At 44.5% G+C, this 27,970-nt stretch overlaps 1 protein-coding gene across 2 annotated transcripts in view; it reads left to right on the forward strand.

The window, feature by feature from the left end:
- Positions 1–9,924, forward strand: part of stac (SH3 and cysteine rich domain) — a 154,445-nt gene extending 144,521 nt beyond the window's left edge. The window contains exons 11-12 of one of the 2 annotated variants that reach the window (XM_067981301.1): positions 3,519–3,560; positions 8,426–9,924. In XM_067981301.1, the coding sequence (XP_067837402.1) occupies positions 3,519–3,560; positions 8,426–8,488 (105 nt within the window). In that variant the 3' untranslated portion in view covers positions 8,489–9,924. Of the gene's footprint in view, positions 1–3,518; positions 6,056–8,425 lie in introns of those variants that run through there. The other variant, XM_067981310.1, reaches the window with a different exon arrangement.
- Positions 9,925–27,970: the final 18,046 nt, after the last annotated feature.

Consider the following 27,970-nt stretch of genomic DNA (forward strand, 5'->3'; position numbering starts at 1 on the left):
TTTTGACCCAGCAACGATGAAGGAACGGTGATATATTTCCAATTCGGGATGGTGTGTGACTTGGAGGGGAACGTGCAGGTGGTGTTGTTCCCATGTGCCTGCTGCTCTTGTCCTTCTAGGTGGTAGAGGTCGCGGGTTTGGGAGGTGCTGTCAAAGAAGCCTTGGCGAGTTGCTGCAGTGCATCCTGTATATGGTACACACTGCAGCCACTGTGCACTGATGGTGAAGGGAGTGAATGTTTAAGGTGGTGGATGGGGTGCCAATCAAGCGGGCTGCTTTGTCCTGGATGGTGTCGAGCTTCTTGAGTGTTGTTGGAGCTGCACTCATCCAAGAAAGTGGAGAGTATTCCATCACACTCCTGACTTGTGCCTTGTAGATGGTGGAAAGGCTTTGGGGAGTCAGGAGGTGAGTTACTCGCCGCAGAATACCCAGGCTCTGACCTGCTCTTGTAGCCACAGTATTTATATGGTTGGTCCAGTTAAATTTCTGGTCAGTGGTGACCCCCAGGATGTTGATGGTGGGGGATTCGGCGATGGTAATGCCGTTGAATGTCAAGGGGAGGTGGTTAAACTCTCTAAACTCTCTCTTGTTGGAGATGGTCATTGCCTGGCACTTGTCTGGCACGAATGTTACATGCCACTTATCAGCCCAAGCCTGGATGTTATCCAGGTCTTGCTGCATGCAGGCTCGGACTGCTTCATTATTTGAGGGGTTGTGAATGGAACTGAACATTGCGCAATCATCAGCGAACATCCCGATTTCTGACCTTATGATGGAGGGAAGGTCATTGATGAAGCAGCTGAAGATGGTTGGGCCTAGGACACTGCCCTGAGGAACTCCTGCAGCAATGTCCTGGGGCTTAGATGATTGGCCTCCAACAACCACTACCATCTTCCTTTGTGCTAGGTACAACTCCAGCCACTGGAGAGTTTTCCCCCTGATTCCCACTGACTTCAGTTTTACTAGGGCTCCTTGGTTCCTTGTTGCTTAACCTGCTGAGTGTTTCCAGCATTTTCTGTTTCAATTTCCCTTAAAGCATGCTGACTTCCTCTATATTATTCCATATTTCTCAATGAGCTTCATTACTCCCTACTTGAGAATACTTCCCAATATTTTACCTACTACAGATGTTAGGCTCACTGGTCTGTAGTTCCCTTTTTATAAATTAACATTATATTTGCCCTGAACCACCTTCAACCCTAAGACACTATTCCTGTCTCCAATAATTCCCCAAAAATCCTGCCATGGATCTCCTACATGGAAACATACAATAGGATTCTGCCTCTAGGTGAAAAATGAAAAGCTCCATCACCCTGCACACTGCAGAAACTCCAACCAGGTCAACCTAAAATGGCAATCGGGGCCCAATTTATGTCACAGAACCCCGATTTCCATATTAAAAGGTGCTTATCGCCTGAAACAGATGAGCCCTTTGGACACCCGCCGGTTAGGCCTCATTTCAAAGTGGAGCTGGACACATTTCTGATGTTAACAGGACGCTAAGGCTACTGACTCCATTTTGAGGCCGTTACCGTCCCGTTAACGCTAGACAAAGGCATGGTTTCCCATGGTTTCGATCCAGAAAACTATGGAGCGATTTCCCAATATCCGTTCCCAGAGGACACATTCAGAAAATCAGCCCTATTCAATCATATCACAGCTATGCCGTGTAAATAAAACAATAGTAAATGAAGCCTCACTTAAAGGTTCATATGGTTGTGTTAATGTAATTAATGGATCATTTCCTGATCATTAAAGGACAAGTCCTTTCAAATTCCGTATTAACTGGGTAGTGGATCTGGCTCATTATTAGTCTGGTATAAAAGGGCAAAAATTTCACCCCACAAAGTCATTGGGTCAGAGTAATTGATTTGTGATCAAGGATCACATTCTTGGTTTTGGAAGAAATGTTTTAAATATTCCAGAACATGAAGTTCTCTCACTGAGGAATGTGAGGGCTGATTCTGTACAGAGGTGCATTTAATTGTAAGCCTGAGATATTAGGGCTGATTTTTCTGACTGCATGCTATCTCACTCGCCAGCTACACATATCAAGAAGTTGTGGGTATGATGCCAGTGATTTTTGAGGGCAGTGCCCCCTGCAATTTCCTGACACGCAGGAGCGAAGTTCCCCATCAGCAACACATGGCCAAGTGATCCCGTCAGTGGCAGTGAGTGTTGCAGTAGTGATTAGTTTAATGCTAGTTCTACCTTTGCTGAAGTTACCCCAACTTTATGTTTTCCACAGAGGATTAAATACTGCTGAAGTGGATAGTCAACGGCAGTGAACGAAGCTTATATTTCTATAGCAACAGAAAAGGAACAAAGGCAGGAGAAAGAGTCTCTAGGACAAGGAATCATCAAATTCTCAGGCCAAGGATAAGTTGCTTGGCACTGACAGGACAGCGGCATTTGTCATTTTCACCTCATACGTTATCAGCTACATATTAACCCATGACTAACTCTGTTTAATTGCCAATTTATAGCAGCACTAAAATTTTACACCACAGGTTCCTCCCCGGTTCTCTGCAGTGACTATATTGACACCTCACAGCCCACCATGTCCAATAGGATGCAGGAGATAGCGGACTCACCACTGATGAGGTCATCCAAATTCATGCACTTTCCAAAAGTTCAGCAACAAGAGGATTGTCTCTAGGATCTGAGTGTATTGCACAGAATGTGTACGGAACATTCTATACATTACACAGCAAATATTCCACAGGAGCCTATGAAAATCCAGGCTGTGTAATGTTTGAGCCAACTTTCCCAGGATAAGCATCTGCCTGTTTCTGTTTTGAGCAACTCATCTCTGCTTATGTATTTGAGGGAGATGGCCAGCTCCATTTTTTTGGCTTCTGCCTGGGCTTGGATATGGGTTTACATCCTGGTTCACGATACCATTGTGTGAATCCTCAAGTTTTAAGGAGTATCAGTTATAACAAATTGACAAAGAACTGGGTGGGGAAAATATCAGGGGCCCATTCTCCAATTTCCCAGCAGAAGTGGCGGGTGTAATATGTCCACCCATTTATGAATGGGTATATTGTAATATTCAAATGATGGAAATACATCATCGTATTTCCTACCACTTGCGCCATAGCAACGTTGGATCCTGCTTTATCTGACTGAGAAGTTAATATCCTTATGCAATGTACACAAAAGTTTGAATAATATATTCACCTTCAAAGATAGTGGGGAGGGTAATTTTCAGCTTCACAGCCTGGATGGTAACTTGGCAGAGTGGATCACACACGGGCAGTACAGGTCACCACACGGGCAGTACAGTTAAAAATGACCCGCAGTTTCATCAGACCTTGTGATTAGGCTTTGATATTGTCACATGTCCAGATCTGAAATAAGACTGACGGATTAATTTGCATTAAAACTAGGCATCACGTGTGCACTTTCATTGTCACAGCTCATGAGAATTAGCTTCTAGCGTATTGCCGCTAGTTTTAATGTCGCCATGTGAATCGCCATGCAGCTCGCTGTTAAACGCTTCCCTCTATTTGCAGATCTGTGTGGACAAGGGTGAAGAGAATAACGGCTTCATTAAGGTGTGCAGCGGGAAGAAAAAGGGTTTTGTGCCACTTGATATCCTTGTCAATATCTGATGTTACACCGAGTCTGTGTAGTGAAGGTGACGTTACTTACTGTGGTACTTGCCATACTTGTCTTACATTATCAGCAAAGATGAACTGTCTTGTGGTCCATTATGGACAGTCAGACTACCAAAAGAGTGTGTTGAAACAATGAAGAAGTTCAGCAATGCTTCATAAAACCCAGATATGCTGGAAATCTTGTCATTCCTTTCCCAGATTGGAGAGATAGTTCAGTATTATCTGCAGTTGTATATAGGGTTTAGTAATATCCTATCCCTATAAAATCTAACAATGGCAAGAACAGTTTAAATGTCTTTATTGTCCATTTACATGTTATTGGAGCTCCAAATAGAAAGTAGCTAATCCAGTACAGGGATGGATTTTTTAACCTGCGTGTGTTCTCATGGAGTATGTGCTGTATTGTGTGTTTTCAGACGACAGCTGTTCCTGCATCATATTTGCTGGTTGTGTTAACATGTGACTATCTTACAGTTTCTCGGCCAAAGTGAGTTGTGGTTTAACCCCAAAATCGTTTGCCTTCTCGGTGTTTGAACAGCTCCCGAGATCACGCAACTGTTTTGAACTCATCTACTTGGGACATGCTCCAGAATATTCACGTCCAGCAACATCATAATTGTCAATTTTAGTCACCCAAAAAAAATCAGCTGCTCATCTGAGTGTGAATTGTATTTTATATCATCCCATGCAATTTAACATTTGTTTGTAAAGAGTTTTATGGCAAAGGAAAGAATATCAATTGTTATTCACTGCAGCTCACAGTTTTTGAAGACATTCTTATCTAAAGTGATGTCTCAGTGACTTGCATAAAGACGACACCATACCCAGAGAAAACCTTGACAAAACCTTGACGTACTTCTACAAAGGATGAGGCAGCACGAGACATAAGATATGTGTTTGTTTGTTATTGGATCTGGTGATGTTGGGCATTTGGTATGGATGGTTGAATGTAGTCCGGTTGATTATCAATTAGACATAAGTGCAGACACAAATCATTTAAGTTTTTATTATCTCCAAAATTATGTAGGTATAAATAAGGATAATGCTTGCCTGTGGACCATTATAAAATCTACAAGAACATAAATAAGTTTCCCTCACATGGTGAATGTCTGATCTCAGCCATGTTGCTAAGGGGAGACAGTGGAGGTCAGGCACTTTCTCATAAGGAGCCTGAAACAATCGCAGAGACCCCCGGACTGTCCTCATATATCTCCTAGCAGTCAGCTTCAGAGTGGCACTGGGAGAGGTCAAGGAACAGGCTACTCAACTGCCCTCTTGACTTAAATGAAGACCAATCAAGGAGCAGATGAAAAACATACTTATTTAAAAAGAAGCAGCCTCATTTTAACCAATCCAGCTACAGTCCTGTTGGAAAAACTCACTCATCTATGTGCTTCTGGGTTCTGGGAGATATTGTTAAGCAGATTAGCTTGGTAGACCCTGTTCCTGGTTTGATGCCTTTTTGTTCATCGGCAGTCGAACCGATCATGTCTTTGACACAACCGAGTCACTCTTCAGATTTAGAGCAATCTTATTGGATATGAAACCTGTCTTTAAAGCCTGCTTTCAGTCAATGAAAATCTACTTTTTTGGAACTCCCCTTTCCAAAATGGAGGGTGGGAACCAGGTGAAAGATGTAGATATTAAAAGGTTTAAAGTTAGAAAAGAGCTAAAATTGATCCAATTCATTCATTTCATTAAAAGGTTAGAAATAAAAATAAAAGCAAGAAAATAGAAGAGAGAGAACAGTTTAAGCAGAATTTAAGTGTTTACATTCTTATTGAAAATGTGTTTTTGGTGATTATTTTTGTAGGATGAAAGTAATAGGACAGCTCCTGACAGTTTAGTAGCTTTATTTGTATAATTTACAGTATGCTTCACCATCACAATGTATGAGCTGAAAACTTAAGTAACTGGCCAGCCTAGGGAGACAGTCATTTCTCTAGACCTATCCAGATATCTAAACTTTAAGAAAAAAAAAATGCACTTACCCAAAATCAAATATTAATTATCAATGAAAGTTAAATGTTTATTATTAAACTGTCTTTTCCTCATATTATAATTCTGTTGTGAGATTATTCTGTGCCAGTCCAAACAAAAAGTTTCTAATTTTATTTTACTTTTTTCACAATTGAAGCTTGAGAATGCTAATTCTCCTCCTTGAGCAAGCTAATCTAAGCCTTCTTAAACAGAATTAATAGGTAAATAAGAAAATACTTTCTTAAGTGACTTTGCATCCTTTAATGTGAATTAAATAAATCTGTTATCCAGGTCAGAGAGAACAGATCTGGAGTAGACAGACTGCTAGATCATGTTCCATTTTTACAGAAATTTTACAGGTGTTTTACAGCCTTGTAAATATCTCCTCTGATCCTGTTTCATTCTGATGTGGAGATGCCGGTGATGGACTGGGGTGGACAAATGTAAGGAATCTTACAACACCAGGTTATAGTCCAACAGTTTTATTTGAAAATCACAAGCTTTCGGAGGCTTTCTCCTTCGTCAGGTGAGTGTGGGATTCCTTGAAAGTTACTGCATATATAGTCAGAGAACAATGCCTGGTGATTACAGATAATCTTTCCAACTGCCTGTTATCAAGGCAATCAAAGGAATTGAATAGTGTTCAGACAGAGAGACATTAGATACAAGACTACTGAATATACAAACGGCCAGAACCAAAGACAGAGAGAGAGAGAGAAACATCCGAAAGGAAGAGAAAGAGAGAGAATGACCAGTTGTATTAAAAACAGTTAACTTTTTTTTCCTGCTGGTGGGGTTACGTGTAGCGTGACATGAACCCAAGATCCCGGTTGAGGCCGTCCTCATGGGTACGGAACTTGGCTATCAATTTCTGCTGGACGATTTTGCGTTGTCATGTGTCTCAAAGGCCGCCTTGGAGAACGCTTACCCGAAGATCGGTGGCTGAATGTCCTTGACTGCTGAAGTGTTCCCCGACTGGGAGGGAACCCTCCTGTCTGGCGATTGTTGCGCGGTGTCCATTCATCCGTTGTTGCAGTGTCTGCATGGTCTCGCCAATGTACCATGCTCCGGGGCATCCTTTCCTGCAACGTATGAGGTAGACATCGTTGGCCGAGTCACAGGAGTATGAACCGTGCACCTGGTGGGTGGTGTCCTCTCGTGTGATGGTGGTATCTGTGTCGATGATCTGGCATGTCTTGCAGAGGTTGCCGTGGCAGGGTTGTGTGGTGTCGTGGACGCTGTTCTCCTGAAAGCTGGGTAATTTGCTGCGAACGATGGTCTGTTTGAAGTTGGGTGGCTGTTTGAAGGCGAGTAGTGGAGGCGTGGGGATGGCCTTAGCGAGGTGTTCGTCGTCATCGATGACATGTTGAAGGCTGCGGAGAACATGGCGTTGTTTCTCCGCTCCGGGGAAGTACTGGATGACGAAGGGTACTCTGTTGGTTGCGTCCCGTGTTAGTCTTCTGAGGAGGAAATTCGCAGCAAATTACCTAGCTTTCAGGAGAACAGCGTCCACGACACCACACAACCCTGCCACGGCAACCTCTGCAGGACATGCCAGATCATCGACACAGATACCACCATCACACGAGAGGACACCACCCACCAGGTACATGGTTCATACTCCTGTGACTCGGCCAACGTTGTCTACCTCATACGTTGCAGGAAAGGATGCCCCGGAGCATGGTATATCGGTGAGACCATGCAGACACTGCGACAACGGATGAACGGACACCGCGCAACAATCGCCAGACAGGAGGGTTCCCTTCCAGTTGGGGAACACTTCAGCAGTCAAGGACATTCAGCCACCGATCTTCGGGTAAGCGTTCTCCAAGGCGGCCTTCGAGACACACGACAACGCAAAATCGTCGAGCAGAAATTGATAGCCAAGTTCTGCACCCATGAGGACGGCCTCAACCGGGATCCTGGGTTCATGTCACGCTACACGTAACCCCACCAGCGGGAAAAAAAAGTTATCTATTTTTAATACAACTGACATTCTCTCTCTTTCTCTTCCTTTCGGATGTTTCTCTCTCTCTCTCTCTCTGACTTTGGTTCTGGCCGTTTGTATATTCAGTAGTCTTGTATCTAATGTCTCTCTGTCTGAACACTATTCAATTCCTTTGATTGCCTTGATAACAGGCAGTTGGAAAGATTATCTGTAATCACCAGGCATTGTTCTCTGACTATATATGCGGTAACTTTCAAGGAATCCCACACTCACCTGACGAAGGAGAAAGCCTCCGAAAGCTTGTGATTTTAAAGTAAAACTGTTGGACTATAACCTGGTGTTGTAAGATTCCTTACACCTGTTTCATTCTGTTAGTTCTTTACCCTTACTTTGGGTAAGGAATTCTTTTAGTGATTACAAAAGATAAAGTTGTGTTCACTCTATGGGGGTAATTGTGACTTTGTGCGATAGTATAAAATGTATGATAGTGAATCGGCAGCCCTGGTTCTGCAGCAATGAGGGAACCTGTCCGATTACGCCCAATGGTTTGAGGAGAATTTATGGAAGGATAAGGGAGGAAATGAAAATAGCAGTTTTCTCCCTCCACCCCACCCCTCACCACGAAAGAAAACAACAAATGCAATAAGACTTTTAATCACAGACCCAATTTTATATGTTAAGTAAATATTAATAGTGATTTTTTAAAAATATTTTCCAGTCCACATCTTCATTTTCATTCATGTGATTGCTAATGTACTAATTGTTCATTATTTAGTGGAAATGAGTTAATGTGAATGTAAAATTCTAAGTTCACAGTGGCCTGAACAGCCCTATTACTGTCACTAGTCCATCTATCCATTGTGTTCTGCCCTAGGGCCGGTCCCAGCTCATCTCACACATGAGATTCTTGAGCCACTTAATATGGAAGAGTAGCTGAGGTGGTTTCCCATTGTCTTCCTCACCATTTTTATCTTCGGAGTACCTTCTCCTGGATTGGCGGCAAAAGGATAAAGAGCCCCACCTACCCTTTACAATGAGGGGTGGGGGTACAACCTGCATCCATCGTACCCAAGTACCCCCATTGGATATCAATCCAGTATTCAGAGCCGGTGATCCAGTCTCCACTCGCTGGGGCTGTCTTGCGTGGGGCCTGAATCCAACCCTTCTGATTCATATAGTTTAAGGAGAATTTATAAAAACAAAAGACCCAGTGCACATTAGCTGCTGCATTTGTCTATAAAATTGTATGGGATCTTGCCGTGTGCAAATTAGCTGCCATATTTGCCTATATAGCAATTTGGGGTCTTGCTGTGTGCACATTAGCTACTGTATTTACCTATGTAGCAGCATGGGATCTTCCTGTGTACAAATAAGCTGCTGTATTTAACTATTTAACAGCATGGGACCATGCTGTGTATAAATAAGCTGCTGTATTTGCCTATATAACAGCATGGGACCTTGCTGTGTATAAATTAGCTGCTGTATTTGCCTATATAACAGCATGGGACCTTGCTGTGTATAAATTAGCTGCTGTATTTGCCTATATAACAGCATGGGACCTTGCTGTGTATAAATTAGCTGCTAGATGTGCCGATTTAACAACATGGGATCTTGCTGTGTGCCAATTGGCTACTATGTTTGTCTACATATCAAAAATTAATTTGCAAGATGTCCTTTGAATGTTTCTCAATGATGTGATAAGGCACAATATGAGTGCAAATTTTTCTTTTCAGTGTGTTGCTGTTGGCAGTTGCGAATGTATGTTTTTGTTCTAACTTGTGTTGCTTCTTAGAATTCAGTCAGTTCATGCCGACAGGTTGACTCTGTACCTGTATGCATCAATCTTCAATACAGCAAGCTTTAAACTGGCATCTTTCCACTCACAGCATGATATCAATTGTCTGAGCTAATTAGAACCTAGGGAATTCTGATAGTCAAACAGTAATTGGGAAAAATATATAACAGACTTTTCCTTTTATTGTAAAACGGACTGAATTGCAACCTGAGTTTTAGGAATACACAAAAGGGTAATTTAATTTATTTGTGCCCTCAATACATTCAATTCCATCAATTATTCCAATATCATATTAGGCTGTTGCGATAATGGATCAGTTCAGACATTCAGGGTTCAGATAGCAGACATTCGACTGAGTTAATTTTTCAAAAACACATTTCCTCTTTGCACTTTTCCTTTTTTTCTGCTGGGACCACATATCTTGAATGTTTTTCTATTTTTCACAGTAATAAAATGTAATATTCTGTAATGGAGTCAAAGCTAAAATGTAACAGACCAAGGATTTCTCCCAGTTTGCTCTGGTATCCAAGAACTTTCTTGCAGTGAAAATAAATTAACTGTTGAAATCTACAGGAAAAGACTGTAGTCGGAGTGTTTTGTGAATCGTCCTGCAATGTTTAGCCTCTCAGAAAGGCTGTAGGAATACTCTCGCCCAACTTGATTTCTCCGGTGCTTGCCTGTGTAGAATTTGAGAAGGTTGAGACCAGTTACTTCACACAGCACTGTAGACTCTGAACATTTCCCTTCAACTTCCAATCCTTCCACTCAAACCCACATGAGGCAGAGTCTAGAATAAACTCCTTCTTTCTGAAGCAGTCGCACATGTCAAGAGTCCCGAGCTGCAGTAACAGTCCCACATCTATATCAGCCCAGACCTTGGTCACCCTCCTGCTCACCCTGACCATAAGAACATAAGAAATAGGATCAGGAGTAGACCGTATAGCTCCTCATGCCTGCTCCGCCATTCGATAAGATCATGGCTGATCTTCAACCTCAACTCCACTTTCCTGCCCGATCCCCATATCCCTTGATTCCCCGAGAGTCCAAAGATCTATCTATCTCAGCCTTGAATATACTCAACGACTCATCACCCACAGCCCTCTGGGGTAGAGAATTCCAAAGATTCGCAACCCTCTGAGTGAAGAAATGCCTCCTCATCTCAGTATTAAATCGCCTACCACTAAGCCTGCAACTCTAGACTCTCCAGCCAGGGGAAACAACCTCTCAGCCTTTACCCGCTCAGAATCTTATATGTTTCAATGAGATCACCTCTCGTTCTTCTAAACTCCAGAGATTATAGGCCCATTCTACTCAACCTCTCCTCATAGGACAACCCTCTTACCCAGGAATTAATCTAGTGAACCTTCATTGCACCGCCTCTAAGGCAAGTATATCCTTCCTTAGATAAGGAGACCAAAACTCCAGGTGAGGTCTCACCAAAGCCTTGAACAATTGTAGTAAGACTTCCTTACTCTTGTACTCCAACCCCTTTGCAATAAAGGCCAACATGCCATTTGCCTTCCTAATTGCTTGCTGTACCTGCATGCTAACTTTTTGTATTTCTTATACCAGGACACCTAGATCTCTCTGGACACTAACATTTAACAGTTTCTCACCATTTAAAAAAGATTCTGTTTTTCTATTCTTCCCTCCAAAGTGAATAACCTCACATTAGACTCCATCTGACACCTTGCCCACTCACTTAAGTAACCTGTCTATATTCCTTTGCAGACTCTGTGTCCTTCTCACAGCTTACTTTCCCACCTAGCTTTGTATTGTCAGCAAACTTGGATACACTACATTCGGTCCCTTCATCTAAGTCATTAATATAGATTGTAAATAGCTGAGGCCCGAGCACCGATCCTTGTGGTAACCCACTAGTTACAGCCTGCCAACCTGAAAATGACCCGTTTATCCCTACTCTCTGTTTTCTGTCCGTTAACCAATCCTCTATCCATGCTAATATATTACCCCCAACCCCATGAGCCCTTATCTTGCATAACAACCTTTTACATGGCGCCTTATCGAATGCCTTTTGAAAATCCAAATATACTACATCCACTGGTTCCCCTTTATCTACCCTGCTAGTTGCATCCTCAAAAAACTCTAATAAATTTGTCAAACATGATTTGCCTTTCAAAAAACCATGTTGACTCTGCCTAATCATATTATGATTTTCTAAGTGCCCTGTTGCCACTTCCTTAATAATGGATTCCAGCATTTTTTGGATGACTGATGTCAGGCTAACTGGCCTGTAGTTCCCTGTTTTCTCTCTTCCTCCTTTCTTGAAAAGCGGGGTTACATTTGTTACCTTCCAATCCGCTGGGACCATTCTAGAATCTAGGGAATTTTGGAAGATCACAATCAATGTATCCACTATCTCTGCAGCAACCTCTTTTAGAACCCTAGGATGTAGGCCATCAGGCCCAGGGGATTTATCGGCTCTTAGTCCCATTAGTTTCTCAAATACATTTTCTCTACTGGTAATAATTACTTTAAGCTCCTCACTCTCATTAGCCCCTGGGTTCCCCACTATTTCTGGAATGTTTTTTGTCTTCTACTGTGAAGACAGATAGAAAATATTTGTTTAATGCATCTGCCATTTCCTTATTCCCCATTATAATTTCTCCTGTCTCAGGGTCTAAGGGACCAACATTTACTTTTGCTACTCTCTTCCTTTTTACATACTTGTAGAAGCTCTTACAATCGCGTTTTTATATTTCTTGATAGTTTACTTTCATGTTCTCTTTTCTCCCTTTTTATCAATTTTTTGGTTGTCCTTTGCTGGTTGCTAAAACTCTCCCAATCCTCAGGCTTACTACTCTTCTTGGCATTATAGGCCTCTTCTTTTAATCTAATACTATCCTTAACTTCTTTAATTAGCCATGGGTGTATCACTTTTCCTGTGGAGTTTTTATTTCTCAATGGAATGTATATTTGTTGAGAATATTGAAATATTTCTTTAAATGTTTGCCATTGCTTTTCAACCATCATACCCTTTAATCTAATTTCCCAATCTACCTTAGCCAACTCGCCCCTCATACCTATGTAATTGGCTTTATTTAAGTTTAAGATTCTAGTTTCGGACTTATTTACCTCACTCTCAAACTCAATGTGAAATTCTATCATATTATGATCATTCTTCCCCAGAGGATCCTTTACTGTGAGATTACTAATTAACCCTGTCTCATTGCACAATACAAGATCTAAAATAGCCTGTTCCCTGGTTGGTTCCATGACATATTGTTCTAGGAAACCATCTCGAATGCATTCCATGAACTCGTCCTCCAAATTACCTTTGCCAATTTGATTTGCCCAGTCTATATGAAGATTAAAGTCCCCCATGATTACTGCATTACCTTTGTTACAAGCTCTTATTATTTCATGATTAATACTCTGTCCAACGGTATAGCTACTATTAGCGGGCCTATAAACTACTCCCACCAGCGTTTTCTGCCCCTTGTTATTTCTTATTTCCACCCATACTGATTCTACTTCCTGATCTTCCGAGCCAAGATCCTTTCTCACCACTGTCCTTGTGTCATCCTTTATTATTAGGGCTACACTCCCTCCTTTTCCATTCTGCCTGTCTTTTCTAAACGTCATGTACCTTGGAATATTTAGTTCACAATCTTGGTCACTTTGCAACCATGTCTCTGTAATGGCTATTAGATCAAACCCATTTATCTCTGTGCAATGAATTAATCTATCTTGTTATGAATACAGGTTCATAGCTCCTTGAAAGTGGGGTCACAGGTGGATAGGGTGGTGAAGAAGGCATTCGGCATGCTTGGTTTCATTGGTCAGAACATTGAATGCAGGAGTTGGGATGTCTTGTTGAAGTTGTACAGGGCATTGGTGAGGCCACACTTGGAGTACTGTGTACAGTTCTGGTCACCCTATTATAGAAAGGATATTATTAAACTAGAAAGAGTGCAGAAAAGATTTACTAGGATGCTACCGGGACTTGATGGTTTGACTTATAGGGAGAGGTTAGACAGACTGGGACTTTTTTCCCTGGAGAGTAGGAGGTTAAGGGGTGATCTTATAGAAGTCTATAAAATAATGAGGGGCATAGATAAGGTAGATAGTCAAAATCTTTTCCCAAAGGTAGGGGAGTCTATAACGAGGGGGCATAGATTTAAGGTGAGAGGGGAGAGATACAAAAGGGTCCAGAGGGGCAATTTTTTCACTCAAAGGGTGGTGAGTGTCTGGAACGAGCTGCCAGAGGCAGTAGTAGAGGCGGGTACAATTTTGTCTTTTAAAAAGCATTTGGACAGTTACATGGGTAAGATGGGTATAGAGGGATATGGGCCAAGTGCAGGCAATTGGGACTAGCTTAGTGGTATAAACTGGGCGACATGGACATGTTGGGCCGAAGGGCCTGTTTCCATGTTGTAACTTCTATGATTCTATGATTCTATGAATGCTCCGTGCATTCAGATAAAGAGTTTTTAATTTTGACATTTTACTATTTTTGCCTGCTTTGACCTTACCTGTTGATGCTGTATTATTGGTAAATTCTATGTCTCTTCCTGCCACACTCTGCTTATCTTTACCCAAATCACTACACTGCTCTGTTGCCTTGACTTTTCTCATTGATTTCTGAATTTCTCCTCACCTGACCCGTCCCCCATCCTTTTTAGTTTAAAGCCCTATCTACAGCCCTAGTTATTCGATTCGCCAGGATGCTGATCCCAGCCCAGTTTAAGTGGAGCCCATCCCAACGGAACAGCTCCCTCTTTCCCCAGTACTGGTGACAGTGCCCCATGAATCGAAACCCCTGTGTCCCACACCACTCTTAGAACCACGCATTTAATTCTCTGATCTATTTGTCCCTATGCCAATTTGCACATGGCTCAGGTAGTCATCCAGAGATTATTACCCTAGCTCCTCAAACTATCTCAGCGTTTCCAGCCACGAGGAGATGTCCTTAATCCTGGCACCGGGCAGGCAACACAGCCTTTGCGACTCTCGGTTGCGGCTGCAGAGAACAGTGTCTATCCCCCTGACTATACTACCCCTTACCACTACCACATTCCTTTTCACACCCCCCACTTGAATGGCCCCCTGTACCACAGTGCCATGGTCAGTTTGCCAATCCCCCCTGCAGTCTTTGCTCTCATCCATACAGGTAGCAAGTACCTCGTACCACGGCAGCTGGGGAATTTAAATTCAATTAATTAAGTAAAAAATCTGGAATTAAAATACTAGTATCAGTAATGGTGGCCATGAAACTACTGGATTGTCGTAAAAACCCATCTGGTTCACTAATGTCCTTTAGGGAAAGAAACCTGCCGTCCTTACCCGGTCTGGCCGATATGTGACTCCAGACCCACAGCAATGTGGTTGATTCTTAATTTCCCTCTGAAATGGCCTAGCAAGCCACTCAGTTGTAAAATCTCGCTAAAAAAAGTCACAATAAGAATAAAACCGGACGGACCACCCGGCATCGGACCACGAGGCACCGGACACGACAAAGGCAAACCAAGCCCAGTCGACCCTGCAAAGTCCTCCTCACTAACATCTGGGGACTTGTGCCAAAATTGGGAGAGCTGACCCACAGACTAGTCAAGCAACAGCCTGACATAGCCATACTCACAGAATCATACCTTTCAGCCAACGTCCCAGAATCTTCCATCACCATCCCTGGGTATGTCCTGTCCCGCCGGCAGGACAGACCCACCAGAGGTGGCGGTACAGTGATATACAGTCAGGAGGGAGTGGCCCTGGGAGTCCTCAACATTGACTCTGGACTCCATCAGGTCAAACATGGGCAACGAAACCTCCTGCTGATTACCACCTACCGCCCTCCCTCAGCTGATGAATCAGTCCTCCTCCATGTTGAACACAACTTGGAGGAAGCACTGAGGGTAGCAAGGGCACAGAATGTACTCTGGGTGGGGGACTTCAATGTCAATCACCAAGAGTGGCTCGGTAGCACCACTACGGACCGAGCTGGCCGAGTCCTGAAGGACATAGCTGCCAGACTGGGCCTGCGGCAGGTGGTGAGCCAACCAACACAAGGGAAAAACTTAATTGACCTCGTCCTCACCAATCTACCTGTCGCAAATGCATCTGTCCATGACAGCATTGGTAGGAGTGACCACCGCACAGTCCTCATGGAGACGAAGTCCCATCTTCGCACTGAGGATACCATCCAATGTGTTGTGTGGCACTACCACCGTGCTAAATGGGATAGATTCAGAACAGATCGAGCAGCTCAAAACTGGGCATCCATGAGGCACTGTGGGCCATCAGCAGCAGCAGAATTGTATTCCAGCACAATCCGTAACCTCATGGCCCGGCATATTCCTCACTCTACCATTACCAACAAGCCAGGGGATCAACCCTGGTTCAATGAGGAGTGCAGAAGAGCATGCCGGGAGCAGCACCAGGCGTACCTAAAAATGAGGTGCCAACCTGGTGAAGCTACAACTCAGAACTACATGCATGCTAAACAGCGGAAGCAACATGCTATAGACAGAGCTAAGCGATTCCACAACCAACGGATCAGATCAAAGCTCTGCAGTCCTGCCACATCCAGCCGTGAATGGTAGTGGACAATTAAACAATTAACGGGAGGAGGAGGCTCTGCAAACATCCCCATCCTCAATGGTGGCGGAGTCCAGCACGTGAGTGCAAAAGACAAGGCTGAAGCATTTGCAACCATCTTCAGCCAGAAGTGCTGAGTGGATAATCCATCTCAGCCTCCTCCCGATATCCCCACCATCACGGAAGCCAGTCTTCAGCCAATTCGATTCACTCCACGTGATATCAAGAAACGGCTGAGTGCACTGGATACAACAAAGGCCATGGGCCCCGACAACATCCCAGCTGTAGTGCTGAAGACTTGTGCTCCAGAACTAGCTGCGCCTCTCGCCAAGCTGTTCCTGTACAGCTACAACACTGGCATCTACCTGACAATGTGGAAAATTGCCCAGGTATGTCCTGTCCACAAAAAGCAGGACAAATCCAATCCGGCCAATTACCGCCCCATCAGTCTACTCTCAATCATCAGCAAAGTGAAGGAAGCTGTCGTCGACAGTGCTATCAAGTGGCACTTACTCACCAATAACCTGCTCACCAATGCTCAGTTTGGGTTCCGCCAGGACTACTCGGCTCCAGACCTCATTACAGCCTTGGTCCAAACATGGATAAAAGAGCTGAATTCCAGAGGTGAGGTGAGAGTGACTGCCCTTGTCATCAAGGCAACATTTGACTGAGTGTGGCACCAAGGAGCCCTAGTAAAATTGAAGTCAATGGGAATCAGGGGGAAAACTCTCCAGTGGCTGGAGTCATACCTAGCACAAAGGAAGATGGTAGTGGTTGTTGGAGGCCAATCATCTCAGCCCCAGGACATTGCTGCAGGAGTTCCTCAGGGCAGTGTCCTAGGCCCAACCATCTTCAGCTGCTTCATCAATGACCTTCCCTCCATCATAAGGTCAGAAATGGGGATGTCCGCTGATGATGGCACAGTGTTCAGTTCCATTCGCAACCCCTCAGATAATGAAGCAGTCCGAGCCTGCATGCAGCAAGTCCTGGACAACCTCCAGGCTTGGGCTGATAAGTGGCAAGTAACATTCGCGCCAGACAAGTACCAGGCAATGACCATCTCCAACATGAGAGGGTCTAACCACCTCCCCTTGACATTCAACGGCATTACCATTGCCGAATCCCCCACCATCAACATCCTGGGGGTCACCATAGACCAGAAACTTAACTGGACCAGCCATATAAATACTGTGGCTACAAGAGCAGGTCAGAGGCTGGGTATTCTGTGGCGAGTGACTCACCTCCTGACTCCCCAAAGCCTTTCCACCATCTACAAGGCGCAAGTCAGGAGTGTGATGGAATGCTCTCCATTTGCCATTTGTCTGTCTTGGGGCATCAATTATTCACAATATTTATTAACGACTTAGATGAAGGCATAGAAAGTCTCATACCTAAGTTTGCCGATGACACAAAGATTGTAAGCAAGCAGTGTAGATGGAAACATAAAATGACAAAGTGATATTGATAGATTAGGTGAATGGGCAAAACTGTGGCAAATGGAATTCAATGTAGGCAAATGTGAGGTCATCCACTTTGGATCAAAAAAGGATAGAACAGGGTACTTTCTAAATGGTAAAAAGTTAAAAACAGTAGATGTCCAAAGGGACTTAGGGGTTCAGGTACATAGATCATTGAAGTGTCATGAACAGGTGCAGAAAATAATCAAGAAGGCTAATGGAATGCTGGCCTTTATATCTCGAGGACCGGAGTACAAGGGGGCAGAAGTTATGCTGCAACTATACAAAACCCTGGTTAGACCGCACCTGGAGTACTGTGAGCAGTTCTGGGCACCGGACCTTCGGAAGGACATATTGGCCTTGGAGGGAGTGCAGCGTAGGTTTACTGGAATGATACCCGAACTTCAAGGGTTAAGTTACGAGGAGAGATTACACAAATTGTGGTTGTATTCTCTAGAGTTTCGAAGGTTAAGGGGTGATCTGATCGAAGTTTATAAGATATTAAGGGGAACAGATAGGTTGGATAGAGAGAAACTATTTCCGCTGGTTGGGGATTTTAGGAGTAGGGGACACAGTCTAAAAATTAGAGCCAGACCTTTCAGGAGCGAGATTAGAAAACATTTCTACACACAAAGGGTTGTCGAAGTTTGGAACTCTCTTCTGCAAATGGCAATTGATACTAGCTCAATTGTTAAATTTAAATCTGAGATAGCTAGCTTTTTGGCAACCAAAGGTATTAAGGGATATGGGCCAAAGGCAGGTATATGGAGTTAGATCACAGATCAGCCATGATCTTATCAAATGGCGGAGCAGGCACGAGGGGCTGAATGGCCTACTCCTGTTCCTATGTTCCTATGAGTGCAGCTCCAACAACACTCAAGAAGCTCGACACCATCCAGGACAAAGCAGCCCGCTTGATTGGCACCCCATCCACCACCCTAAACATTCACTCCCTTCACCACCGGCGCACTGTGGCTGCAGTGTGTACCATCCACAGGATGCACTGCAGCAACTCGCCAAGGCTTCTTCGACAGCACCTCCCAAACCCGCGACCTCTACAACTTAGAAGGACAAGAGCAGCAGGCACATGGGAACAACACCACCTGCACATTCCCCTCCAAGTCACACACTATCCCGACTTGGAAACATATCGCCGTTCCTTCATCGTCGCTGGGTCAAAATCCTGGAACTCCCTTCCTAACAGCACTGTGGGAGAACCTTCACCACACGGACTGCAGCGGTTCAAGAAGGCGGCTCACCACCACCTTCTCAAGGGCAATTAGGGATGGGCAATAAATGCCAGCCTCGCCAGCGACGCCCACATCCCATGAACGAATAAAAAAAAATCTTTCCTAATCACCTACACCACATCTAGAAGTATAGAGTGCCCAAACCCAGTGATAGCTGAAACAAAGGACAAGAGACTTAGTAATCCAACAAAGAAGCATTGGTCAGAAAGCACCAGAAGGCTAGAGAAACATTAAAAAACTTGCTTTAAACGGGCTTAGATATCTCCTCTGGTACACTGGAGCAACAAGCCTGGAAAGCTCCTCATGTAAAGAAACAAGAACACAAAATAGAACCATTGCAGATTGCAAACTCAACTCCAAGCCCCTGATATTGACTGGGAATTCAGAGACATTTATGCATCACTGTACACCTCCAAATCACAGGCACCTAATCTGGAAGCCTGGACGACCTTCTCTCCCAGCTCTCACATGGAGACCTCTCGCCTCAGGTACTGAGCTCTCCAATGCTGGCCAGTGGAATCCAAAAAGCAGTTGAAGACCTGCTTGATGAGCCCCGTTAAGGGACATGGTCATTCCCCAGGACCCTACTGGCTCACTGCAGAGCTTCTTTAACCAGAGTTCATGTCCTTGTTCCTGAAACTTTTCCTTTACACACTAGAGACCTCTCTGACACCTTTTAAGCCAACGACCTCATGTTAAGTGTTTGCGGCAGACCTATAGCCTTCCTCAACAGTGACTGACTAAAATCCTGGGCTTCAGGTTAGACAAAACGACCCCCAGCCTCTGCACCTGATCAAATGGGCTTTAATCAAGTAGGTTGTTTAACGATTCAGGAAAAGATTGTGGTTTCCTACTCCCCATGTAACCACATTCGGAATGCTAACCTGACACCACATATTCTCAGTGAGAAGCATACTTTAGTGCCCCCCTGTGTCCTCTCTGATGAGAAATTCCACAGAGCTGTCCTCTTTCCTTCTCTCTTTGCCCTGACCATAAAACCTCAGTCATAAAATAGAACCCAGATGTCTATGGCCACCAGCAATGTTATCCACGGTAAGACAGCCCAAGGCTTAACATCTGCAAAGGACTCTACTTTAAATGAAATATTGGAAACTCATTAGAGTACAGCTCAAACTGCTTCACCATATCTTTCATGGCAACAACTGTTATTTTCTATCGATGCAACTACAACAGTTTTATACTTGAAGAGATTTTTGTTCTATGTTAAAGGTGCTATATAAATGCATGCCGTTGTCGTTGCTGTTGCTGTTGCTGTTGTGGTATACTTATCTTTTTAATGTGGGGGGTTCTTTATCTTGCCTTTTGCTGTAATCCACAGCCTGTTTGTATATCCCATCCACACACACTCACTGGGGATGCTGTGCTGCAACAACTTTCTGTCGTAACATGCTGAAAATGGAACCCATTTGTTAATATCCCAGTTCACTTGTTTTATTGCCATGTTTTTTTTCTGATTCATACAAAATATATCAGATTCTGGGATATTTTGAAGAGGTTGAAACATGCCAGAGGCATTCTGGTCACATTGAAGGACAGCAGAACTTCAACAGTTAATGTTAAATGTTAGCAACTCTCGACAATTCTGCACTAAGCAGAACGGTCAAGAACCAGACAGGTAAAACCACAGTGTCTGGATGTGAATATAATAATAGCTCCATGACCTTGCTTAGGCCCAGGCCAAGCTAACCTTAAAACCAAAAGAACCAGTATCATTAGCTGCTGCTACCTGTTGTGATAGATGCGGTCTTAATTAGTTTCTAGTTTTGTCTTATCAGTTTACTTTATATGGAGTTGTTTCTTTCCTCTTGATATAATCATGTGAGGAGCAGGTGTACTGAGTTAACTGTTAACAGGAAGCCAGTGGTCACATAGGTTTGTGATTTTAGAGTTTAAATAGCGAAAGTACAGGTTGCTTGAATTGAGCCTATACCCAAGAAGAGACAAGCTTACAGCTAAGACCAAGTGAGGATTGTTAGTAGCTCCCGGATCGGTAATGTATGATCTGTTTGTGTCTATGGAATAAATCTTCTAAAGTAACTTTGTGTCGTGGAGTGTTTCATTGCAGGTTCTCGAACCTAAATCACAAGACTAGAAACCAAATTGTAGAAAGGGTCATAAGGGTCAAGCTCAACAACCCAGAATTTGCTGAGAAAATAACGGCGAGTTTAATTCGCATGCTGTTATTAGTGTGTAAATAACTCAGCAGTTTGTGGAGAGGGAGAGATAATCTGTGTGTTGCGAATCGCCAAAAGTTGCTGGATGATTTGTGCTGCTCCAACGTTAGCCTCGCGAAAATGGGAGCTCGCCGTCAACCTCCCTGTGTGTTTCAAAAATTGCTGCATTTGCGCCATAATACGAATTAAACTGCCACAGAAAGTTACGGTTGGTACTTAACGACATAAGGACCCTTTCAATGACTAGATTTATGATCCTGCAATGCCACTCAACCCCTCCGATCCAGAAAGCAAACAATTGAAATTGTGGAGCCTCATTCCTGTAGATAGAAAATTGCTCCTAGAGGTTTTTTAATTTTTTCTTGCTTTTCCTTTCTGTCTCTTTTTTCTCTCTCTTTTAATCCAATCTTTCTTTCCCTCTCTTTATTTCTCTTTCTGTATCTAATTTGACTCTAATACCTGATTTCCTTCTCCATTGTTCCTATTTCTTTATCTAATTGGTTGAGGAGATAGGACCAACAGTCTATCATTCACCAAGGTCACAGGTGCCCTGTTGACCTCACCATCAGCTCGCACTTCCAGCAAATTTTTCGAGCTGAGGGGTGAGGGAAAACATCCAACAACTGGGCACGTCATGAGATGCCCCGCTCCAGCAAATTCTGGGCCAATATACCCTCTTACAAGGTTAGAATATTCCACTATACATAATATAGCTGTGTCAAAAATTTATACATAGCTAGCCTGCCATTGATAGCCGTCCTTGTGTCCTCTTCATGTTTCCGTTGAGGAGCCTGGGGCAGTTGGCTTGTACTGCTGTCTGTAACAGAACCATCCAACATGAGGGTCTCTGGAAATTACAGGCTTGGACATTCCTTCCCCAAACTGCCCATTTTTTGGGTGGTGTGGAGAAGGAAAATCCAGCCATGGATCCCAGCAATCAAGGTGGGACCTCCCATGCAGCCCCAGCTGGTGACATCTCTCTGGGATCCAACCTTCACAGCAGAAAACAGGAATAACAAGGTCCACCAGAGTTGTCATAGAGCAAGCAATCAGCATTTTGAGCTCCCACTTCATGTGCCTTGATAGGCCTGGAAGATCTTTGCAGTACAACCTGGCAAGGGCTTCAAGAATAACCATTGCCTGCTGCAGGTTGCAGAACTATGCAACTCAGAAAGGGTTCATCCTCCCAGGTGATGATGATGAGAACAAAGAGGTGGGTGAGGGAAGCAGCTCTCCCTGGCTAAGATCAGAGCATGTGGAGTCAGGGCACAGATAGCAGAATGGATGGCAACCTGACTACAAAACAAAAAACAGAGAGTAGGGGTTAAGGTTAGCTACTCAGACTGGCAAAAGGTGGGAAGTGGTGTTCCACAGGGATCGGTGCTGGGACTATTGTTGTTCACAATTTACATTAACGATTTGGCCTCGGGAATCAGAAGTACAATTTCAAAATTTACAAACGACACCAAATTTGGGGGGGGGGGGGTATAGTTAATACAAAGGAAGAATGCGTCAAAATGCAAGAGGACATTAATAAACTTGCAGAATGGGCGTGTAATTGACAAATGAATTTCGATATAGATAAGTGTGAAGCAGCGCATTTTGGTAGGAAGAATAAGGAGACCATATACTTCTTGGATAATGGGCATCATTTTAGCACTCGCTATCGGGTGCGTTCCTGGCGGGGGGGCTCCGAAAATCAGAGAATCCCAGAGCGGGTCGGGAGCTCGGCTCCAACCCGCCCACTTCCGGGTTCCCCACTGACGCGCCGGCGTGCGCGCGCAGCCCCCGCTGGTGGGAATCCCGCAGGCAATTAAAGCCAGCGGGGTTCCACTTGAAGGTATTTATTTTGCTTGTTCAGGTCATTAACTGACCTGATTAAGGGATTATGTGAGGAGGGGTGGGATTTTATAGAAAACTGGGACTGTTTCCTGTACCGGGGGAAACACTCCCAGTTCAAATGGACCTATTGCAGCCATCAGCCTGTGGCAGCTGCGAAGGTCCATTTGACAGGTGGGTTGGGGGAGACCCTCACTCATTGCAGGAGGCCACTCTGTCACTTGGGACAAAGTTTGGCCTCCACCACCCTCCTCCTGACAATCAAAGTCACCAACTTGCACACGTACCCCGGGGTCCAGAGACATGTACCTACCTTGTGAACCCCCTCAGATGTACATCTTCCGGATGGGGGCCACCTTAGCTGCAGTCATGACCTCCTCGGAGGGCGAACAACATCACCAGCCTCGCCATCCACGCCGTCCACCTCTGACACATGGAGCTCCACAACAGAGTGCTGTGACACATCCACCTGTACAGCAGGAGGGAGGGCTACCGCAGAGAGAGATGTGTCGCAGAGGGCACTACCCTCGCCACAGGGTCCACAGACCGAGGCTCAGCTTCCTGGACCTCTCTGAGCAGCAGTGCACACGGAGGCTCAGAGTCACTCGACATGTAGTCGTGGACATCTGCAGCCTCCATCATGCCAAGCTGCTCCTGGCTGGCCCGAGCACTATCTTCTTACCTGTCGCTGTCAAAGTCACCACTGCCCTCAACAACTTCTCCACATCCTTCCAGGGTGCCACCGGGGACATCGCCGACATCTCTCAGCCGTCTGCACAAAAGAGCCCTGCAAATACACCTACACCCACTCTGCAGTGACACAATGGGCGGCATCAGTTGTGGGTCTTCATAGTGATCCTCAGGAAAGGGCATTATTGCACAAACCAGACAAGATTCGCAAAGACGTGGCAGTAGTGGTGCCAATATAATATGTAATGTGAGTTGGTCAGAAATTCAATATAAGTAACAACCATGACAAACCCTCAAACACCCTTGTGCATCCCCTTCATGCTCACAACACGTTTGCCTTACGCTGCCTACTGCACATATGTGATGCATGCCCTGTGGCTGCAGCACAGGTAGTGGCAGGTTGAGTGAGGCTGACCGTGAAAGAGATGCACGAGAGGGTGAGTATGAGAAAGAGCCATGAGATTGTATGAGGATTGGGTTGAGTGGTAGTGGCGGGATGAGTACTGGCGAGGTGAGTAAGTGTGGATGAGTTTTGAGTGGGTATGAGGGGTGATGTGACAGAGTAGTGTTGGCAGTGCAGAAGGAGGTGTGGGGTGGGGGCGGTGATGTGGCAGATGGAGTGTAGGGGAATGAGTAAGTGTACTCACTTTGGCTGACCTACTGAGGTCATTGGAGCGCCTCCTGCATTGTATGCAGGTGGGCGATATGTTGGTGGTGCAGGTGACCTCCTCTGCCACCTCGAGCCAGGCCTTCCTGGTGGCAGAGGCAGGTCGCTTCCTCCCGCCCGCCGGGGGGAAGATCTCTGTCCTCCCCCTCCTCCTCACCCCATCCAATGATACCTGGAGTGAGGCATCATTAAACTGGGAGCAGCCTTCCCCCTGGGCTGCTCCATGCTGTAATTTTTTCTATTTGTTGCACCATCTGTCAGTGGAGGACTGCCCCTTTAAATAGAGCTCCTCCAGCTGACAGACCTTACTGCGCATGCGCAGCCCGCCCGACGCGCAGCTCAGCAGTGGGGAACCCGGAAGACCAGGTAAGTGGATCCAATTGGGCTGCGATCGCGCGGGTGGCTGACTAATTTCACCGGGCGCGTTACCCACGCGCCCGATAGCCCCCCCGCCGCAAACCCGCAGCCCTGCTAACATCGAGCCCATTAAGTCTAAACGGGATAGAGGAGCAAAGGGATCTAGGGGTATAGATACACAAATCACTAAAAGTAGTGATGCAGGTTAACAGGGTCATAAAAAAGGCAAATCAAGCACTGGGGTTCATTTCTAGGGGGATAGAATTGAAAAACAAAGAAGTTATGTTAAACTTGTTTAGAACCTTGGTTAGGCCACACTTGGAGTATTGTGCACAGTTCTGGTCTCCAAATTATAGAAAGGATACAGAGGCACTGGAGAGGGTGCAACAAAGATTCACAAGGATGATACCAGAACTGAGAGAATATCCTTATCAGGAAAGGCTGAACAAGCTGGAACATCTTTTCTCTAGAAAAGAGAAGGCGGAGGGGTGACCTGATAGAGGTCTTTAAAATAACGATAGGATTTGATAGAGTAGACGTAGAGAAAATGTTTCCACTTTTGGGAGAGTCCAAAACTAGAGGTCATAAATATAAAATAGTCGCTAATAAATCCAATAGAGGATTCAGGAGAAACTTTACCACAAGGAGTAGTTGAGGCAAATAGCATAGATGCATTTATGGGGAAGCTAGATAAGCTTTTTAAACACAAAAAGTTAGCATGCAGGTACAGCAAGCAATTAGGAAAGCAAATGGCATGTTGGCTTTTATTGCAAGGAGGTTAGAGTACAAGAGTAAGGAAGTCTTACTACAATTGGACAGGGCTTTGGTGAGACCTCACCTGGAGTACTGCGTACAGTTTTGGTCTCTTATCTAAGGAAGGATATACGTGCCTTAGAGGTGGTGCAATGAAGGTTCACTAGATTAATTTCTGGGATGGGAGGGTTGTCCTACGAGGACAGGTTGAGTAGAATGGGCCTGGACTCTCTGGAGTTTAAAAGAATGAGAGGTGTTCCAAATGAAACATATAAGATTATGAGGGGACTAGACAGGGTAGATGGTGAGAGGCTGTTTCCCATGCTGGAGTCTAGAACTAGGGGTCATAGTTGCAGGATAAGGGGTCAGCCATTTAAGACTGAAATGAGGAACAATTTCTTTTCTCAGAGGGTTGTGAATCTTTGGAATTCTCTACCCCAGAGGGCTGTGAATTCTGAGTCGTTGAAAATATTCAAGGCTGAGATAGATAGATTTTTGGACTCTAGGGGAATGATCTGATCTGATTGAATGGCGGAGCAGGCTTGAGGGGCCGTATGGCCTACTCCTGCTCCTATTTCTTATGTTCTTATGTTCGTACGTTCTCATGAGCGAAAAAGGAATAGAAGGGTATCCTGAAAGGGCTAGATGAAGTAGGGAGGGAGGAGGCTTGTGTGGAGCATAAACACCGGCATAGATCAGTTGGGCCGAATGGCCTGTTTCTGTGCTGTAGTTTCAATGTAACTTGATGTAGCTCGATGTAAAACAATAGGAAATAATCACCAACTGTTTCCAAAAAAAATCCTTCATGGCTTTCATATTAGACCATGAGACACTGAGAGAGCTCCCTCAATCAATTTAATATGAGCACTGTGCCCCAGTGAAATAAATCTTTGGCCCTTTCTGGGATAAATCACTCCCTCACTATATTAAGAACAAGGAGTTACTAATGGTGGTATAATAATACACAATTACATACTTTGGCTGATAATTTTCAGATTTATAGTAGGTCACATAAGACTACTTCTACTTCCTAATATCATAACTACACCTCGTACCTACTTTCTTACTAATACGTACTTCTAAACCCTTACTTCTACGTAGTGCTCCCTGAGTGACAGATGGTTGAGAGGAGGGTGGCACTCATTACAGTGAAGTTGTTGTCCCCTGAAAGACCTGCTTCCGGCTGCACCTTTGTTGCCCTTGCAAGGGTTGCTGGACCCTGGTATAAAGCTCCTTCATGTACTGGCATTAGATGGGGCATCAGATCAGTGTCACTATCCTGAGAGACAAAGCCTTCTTTTACCATTCCTTGCAATCCACTTGTAATGGGCATGGACACATTTGGGCTAACGGATGGCTGAACAGCAGATCAAATTAAACCTTGAAAGCCCTCTGCTATTAAGTGTATCTTGCAAACCATCTATAGAAGCTGTCATAGCCACCCGCTACGAAAGTTACAATTGTCCTCAGAACCTTCTCCTGTCATCTTGTCACTGCAGATATCTCCTAGACTGGCTCATTCTCTGGGGCCTTCTGTATGGACTGGCAAACTTCCTGCAGTGTTGTAGATACAGATAGTGGACTCCTCCAATTTATCCACTATCCCCACTACGTGCCAGGAAACTATATGAGTGCAATGCTCCCTAATTGTTTGTCTCCTCCAAGCTCCTTCTGCTCACCAGTGCTCTGTGTTTCACCCTGTGATAAACCCTCTCGCTATCTACAATCCCTCCAATGGGTGTATCTGGGCTAGTGCTGGAACAGGTAAGGTTCCATGACGGATATGGTGGTGATGCTGCTGGAGTGGTTGCTGTGGAGCTGCCTGACTACTCTTTAGGACTTTTGCACCTAGGAGGGTTACAAAGAGAAGACTTTTAGGAGGGAGGACTCCCATGTGACTTAAAAGGAGATTAATAGGAGGCCTTATGGTTAATGGGAAGGCGTGCAGACAGTAACAACTCACTGATCCATACTGTTACTAACATGCTTCTGACAGCTATCCTCCAACTTCTCCATCTCCCACATTCCCCAGTATGTCTGTCAAGGAATTGAAGAGTTTCCTCCTCATGGGTGATTCAGAGCCTGATTGTAGCCATTTGTCCCCTCTGTGATACTTTTTTGCACCTGATCGTGCGTGGCCATTTCCCTTGTAAGGAGAATATAGATTAAGTAAGACAACTGATTGACACACCATTTAATTTTATCCAGGTGTCTGCAGACATTCCAAGGTGAGACTTTGCAGGCAATGTATCAATTTCTTAACTTTTCACTTTACCACGACCACCCTGGTCTCAGGGAGTGGAATAAGCCTCACCAGAATGGTGGGGTAGGGGAGTGTATGTGGGGTGCGATGACCTTTGTAAATATTCATGCAGTCATTAAGTGCCAGCCTTGTCTCAGTGGTAGTGTTCTTACCTCCGGAGGTTGTGGGTTCAAGCCAAACTCTAAAGACTTAAGCACATAATCTAAACTGATATTTCAGTGCAGTATTGAGGAGTGTTGCTTTGTTGAAGGTGCTTTTTTCACAGATGTTAAACTGAGGCCCCATCTGCCTGTTCAGGTGGACATTAAAGATCCCATGGCATTATTCCAAGTGCAGGGCAGTTCCTTTAATATCCTGGCCAACATTTATTCCCCCTATCATCACCTCGTTTATCTCACTGCTATTTGTGGGACCTTGCTGTGTGCAAATTGACTGCCAGGTTTCCCTACAAAACATAAGTGACTACTCTTCCAAAGTAATTCATTTTCTGTGCAGCTTTGGGACATCCTGAGGATGTGAAAGATGCTATATAAATGCAAGTTCTATCTTTCTTTAAACTGGTCATTAAATTATTGTTTCACAGGGGAAGAACTACCTT

This window comes from Heptranchias perlo, chromosome 3 (genome assembly GCF_035084215.1).
Source record: "Heptranchias perlo isolate sHepPer1 chromosome 3, sHepPer1.hap1, whole genome shotgun sequence".
NCBI classification, from domain to species: Eukaryota; Metazoa; Chordata; class Chondrichthyes; order Hexanchiformes; family Hexanchidae; genus Heptranchias; species Heptranchias perlo.